This window comes from Populus euphratica, unplaced genomic scaffold (genome assembly GCF_000495115.2).
Source record: "Populus euphratica unplaced genomic scaffold, PopEup_1.0 scaffold48.1, whole genome shotgun sequence".
Classification (NCBI taxonomy): Eukaryota; Viridiplantae; Streptophyta; class Magnoliopsida; order Malpighiales; family Salicaceae; genus Populus; species Populus euphratica.
In genome coordinates, this window is record NW_011499879.1 from 1,542,319 (window position 1) to 1,547,356 (window position 5,038).

Sequence of the window (5,038 nt, forward strand, 5' to 3'; positions counted from 1 at the left end):
TGCATCTCCTACAAGAAAACATATCAAGGAAACCTTGAGACTAACAATACTGAAGCTCATTAACCAATAAAAGGGGAAACAAAATCTATATATACAGAAAATCTAATTCTAACACGCTCAAATTTCTCTCTCTGTTTTTTTTTTTTCCTCGCATCACTTTGGGTATACTTACAAAACATACTCACCTCAAACCCCCCGGACACCCCCCCCCCCCCCCCAAAAAAAAAAAAAAAAAACTCTCTTCTCTTCTTTTCTCTTCTTTTCTTTTTATAGAAAGCAGAAAATTACTAAAAATCTACTACAAGTCAGGAATTTGTGAATACTCCCCATAAAACTCAGGAATACCAGAAGCAGCCCAAAACCTTTCGTTGAAACTCTCCTGCATATCATCAGGAATTACTGGTGTCCTACAAAGTGGACAAGTTATCTGATCGTACCCCATCCAACGGTCCAAACAGCACTTGTGAAATATATGGCGACAGTTTGCAAGCCGTCTGATCTCATCAACCTCTTTAAACTCATAAAGACAAACAGCACAGCAGTCAGCAGAAGGATCAACAAGTTCTGAAAACTTGAAAACAGGAAGGATCTCACGGATGAGAAGGGCGGAGACTGAGTGGTTGTGGAATTCAGGGACACGAAATGGAGGGATATTGTTGGTTGAAGAGGAAGAAGTATTGGGTTCAAGAAAGTCAGGGAGGCCTAGGTAGTGAAAGAGAGTGTTTATTAGTTTTCTGAAGAAACCCAGAACAGAAAGTGCGTGGAGAAGGAGTTTTGGGAGGAGTAGTTGTGAATAGCCAACAGGAAAACCCATGTTGTTCTACTTGTGTTTTTCTTGATGTCAGAGAGAGAGAGAGATGAAGCGGAGAAGGGTGGGTTCTATAGGAGCTCTGGTGTCTGAGTTCAGATTTTACCACAGGTGCATATATAATATAGGAAGGGAGGGAAGATGAAAGGATTTCACTTATGTCTTATTCATAGGCCTGATTACAGGTAGATTAGAGTTTGGTACAATGTTAAAGGGAACATGCTACGGGTAGCCCTTTTTACAGGTAGGTGAGAGTTGCGTCCGCTGTTAAAAGGACAGTGATGGGACAGCCGAGTTTGGGGTTTCTGTCCCATGTTATGATTTTTACATGTTTTTTAAAAGTTAAATTAATATTATTTTTATAGTTTTTGATATATTAATAAAAAATTAAAAATTTTCTTTAAATTTTTTTTATCAACCATTACAGAGAAAATTTCCCAGACTTTCATTTCAATTATATAATAAAGAGTTAATATGTATCATAAACTGCATCATTTTGCGTATGTTTCTTTGGGCTTATAGCTAGAAACATAAATTCATATTTGGTTCTCTTACCTTGAATTAGAAGAGGGTTGTATGTTATGAAAGAAGAATATTATATATATATTTTACATTGAATTTACAAGTTATCAATTGTTAGATGTTTATAATAGTCAGTGACAAGGTCGCACTTTCTTTTCATCTTGAGATCTCTTGGGCTAGAATGAACTGTGACCATGAGCTATTGAAACGGACAGGAATGATAAGGTTCGACCTTCAAGGCTGGAACTCTCCTCTGGTTAGATCAGTAAGTGTGTGGAAATGGCAGCCAAACAACATGAGCAAAATCAAACCCTCGATCACCTGTAAAATAAGCTCCCTGATAAAGTTAAAGCATCCTCCAACACCAAGTCAGTATCAATGAAGAGGGAGGAAAGCTTTAATGGAATGTGAAGTGTGTGCGAAGATACACCGAAGATTAGGGGGAGCCAAAAGAAGATCTCAGGGCCTCAGTTATGTGCAATTTCTTGTCTTTTATATTGGCACTGTCCTATTGTGTTCTGCGGTTGTTTCTATAAATTTCTTGTTTTTATTAGTCGTGATTGCCCTTTGATAGGACTGGTCATGAGGAGTTTCTGATGACTCCATTAATTTTCTTTTATTTTGCACAATGATAAATCATTAAGGGCCCGAGATTAGAAATTTTGAGCTCATGGTGCGACTGTCGAGTCTAAGATTTGAATCCAGATCCGTTGGGGGGCGTCTACTCGGAAGATTTTCCACTGCTACATGGGGTTTTTCTAAGCTTTTCCAAAGACGACTCGTGGACTTGCCCTTTTTATTGACTCGTCTAAAACTAGTAGTTATATAAAAGAAAAAAAATTCAAAATTTAGAGTATTTTTGTGTTTAAAAAATATTTTTAAAGTATTATAAATTTTTTTGTTTTAAATTATATTCTTATGATTTTAAATTATCAATTTTAATGTATTAATGTAAAAATTAAATTTTAAAAAATTAAAAAATATATTATTTTAAAAAATAATTGTTACTATACTATAAAACACAATTTTAATAAAATAAAAAAATAAAAATATAGCACGTTTCAGGGTCTTAAGAGCCCATGCCCTTTGTTTATATATATGTACAAAACCTAATTTTTCCAGTTAGGCACACTTATCATGTGACATATAATGATTGTGATTAGGGAAATATTAAATGAATGACCATGTGGAATTTATGATAATGGTGTTATTAGGGTTTACATGACGTAGTGATTAGGGATGGCTAATCAATCTACACTTCAGCGAATAAAGAAGCATTTATACACCCTTCGTGATGATTGTCATCATAATCCAAAAAAGGACTTATTAAGAAACTCGTAATTTGAATGTCCAAGCATTTCACCCACATTTGACATTGCTGAGAAGTAATGAATAATGGTTCAATCCAATGAATAAACATTAGCCTTCGTGGGCAATTACACTTCAGCTTGATAAGATTAACTAATTCGAATCTTAGATAATTAATTAGATGGCAAAGAATATTATCAGCAGGAGTCCTCAAATATCGAGGAATGGGCCAAAAATGGGAGGAGGGAGACATGAAGTGGGCAACGGTTCCACCTATCATCCACAAAACAAGCTAGGCATGCATTAAAGGAACAAGAAATCAAAGGAAAAGATCATGTAGTCATAGCTTGTTGTGGGCGTCATGCTTGGTGTCACTGTCCCCTCTCTAAATGGTTTCAGATGACCTTGTGTGGACTGATTTGAGACACTGTTCGATCCCTCTCCTGTGGTCTTCTTTATGTTATAGCCCTTTCAAGACGTTGCTCCACATAAAAGCACATGCTAGCAAGTTGAATTCCATCCCGGGATAAAAACCGAATCCTAGCTAGCTAGAGCTTTCATTGCCGGAACTCGAAGTGAAACCATGATTTCAATGCATTGGGGACTTTCAAATAATGCATAGATCGACCGACTAGATTCTTAATTTGGCAGAATACCGTTTTCTTTTATGAGAATCCGGTGAAACCTTAGACGCAAAATATTGTTTTGTAATTAATGACATGCATTTATATATGATCATTTGAAAGAGACATTTTTTACCTTCAAGATCTGATATTTTCTTTCATATATTTCAAGTTCTAATCTTAAAAAGAATGAAATGAAATTTAGAAATTAAAAAAAAAACAAATAAAGGAAAAAAAAAAGTCTTATTGTGTAATTCAAGATCCATTACATCACTTGTGGAACCAAAAAAATAAATGGAACAAAACATTAAAATAAATAATATTGTCATGAGAAAGTTAATATGATCACCTTAAGTTGTATCTCTCATAGACGCTTGTTCGTTTTTGTAGCGGGGAAGGGCGACCCGGACAAATTGCCAAGCAAGATGGGTCAAGGGTTGGCCCTTTGCGTGCAGGGGCTCGGTTGCACCGTAGTCGAAGCTGGCTCTGACATGTCTCCAATACAGCCACGACACGTTTGGACCCACCTACTAACACCATCCCATTTACACCACCACATCTACCTCCCAGACCAATAGGAAAGGAAGCTGTAACTTTTTACCACCACCACCTTTGTCTCATCTCTTGTTTTTACTTTCATGCCGTGGAGTTTCAATCTGAATCATAATTGTTTTTTGTTTGTTTGTTTATGTTGCCATCATATACATATTGCTAGTCCACGTTATGTAATTCCTGCAATTCTATATTAACATTTGTGTTTAATTTAATTATCCATTCATCTTATATGATCATTAAAAAATTATCCTTTAGATGTTTGGTGGAGAAGAAAATGACCAGTAGTCGTTTGGTTTAATGGTGTTCCTTTCTTCCAAACAGGAGAAAACAAGAAATCTGGCATTCAAAAGAAAGAAAAGAGAAAATGGGTTGAATTAGCATACATTTGAAAACGTACGGGTGATGCCATAGAAATGGGTTTGTGGTGGTTGCCAACCGCACTAGAAGTTGACAGATGAACTTTGATTTCAAACTTGGATGATAAATAGATACATTTGTTTTTCGATATATATTATCTTATTACAAGTTAAGATGTGAATGCCTGAATGGTCTATTTATAAGTTTAAATAATTTTAATATATAAAAATTGATTTAGAATACCTTGATCATTAAAAAAATACAAAAGTTAATTAAGAACAGGATGTGCATAGTTTGATAAACAATTCACCAACGACATTAAAGGTTAATTAACACATTTCAAATAAAGCTAGAGCTTGCGTTTTTAGCTAAGTTTGTTGGCATTCGGCCCTATTAGAACCTGATTTAAAATGTACGCCTGCTAAATCCAGCATTGATCACCGCGCATTACTGAAAGTGCAAGGCAAATCACTTCGAGCTAAATTAATATTGCCGTAGTGAGCTACCCTAAATTAATTAAGAAGTGACCTTAATTAAAAGTGCTTGTACACACACACACAAGATTTAGGGAATATATATTCATAACCGAACCAATTCTTTACCTTTTCCATTTTTTATAGAAAAATTAAGATTTTTAATGAAATAATTTTTTAAGCGAAAAATTAACTACTTGACCTTAAATTAAATAATGAAAAAGGAGGCTAGCAAGAAAAGAAAGAAAGAGGGAAGTTATCACAAGGTTAAAATCCATCAGGGTAGCCTAATGAAAAGCATGGCTAAATAATAGATATAAGGTGGCTCCAAGCATGACACTAGCAAAAATCAGTAAAGTATGTGCGACAGCACACAACAACCAGCGCAACAA

At 35.2% G+C, this 5,038-nt stretch overlaps 1 protein-coding gene across 1 annotated transcript; it reads right to left on the minus strand.

Annotated features, from left to right (window-relative positions):
• Positions 1–233: 233 nt before the first annotated feature.
• On the minus strand, positions 234–984 carry LOC105129089 (E3 ubiquitin-protein ligase RHA1B-like). Its single transcript, XM_011031026.1, has one exon. It carries the CDS (start codon positions 812–814, stop codon positions 299–301), a length of 516 nt encoding a protein of 171 aa, XP_011029328.1. The 5' UTR covers positions 815–984; the 3' UTR covers positions 234–298.
• Between the last annotated feature and the right edge of the window lie 4,054 nt (positions 985–5,038).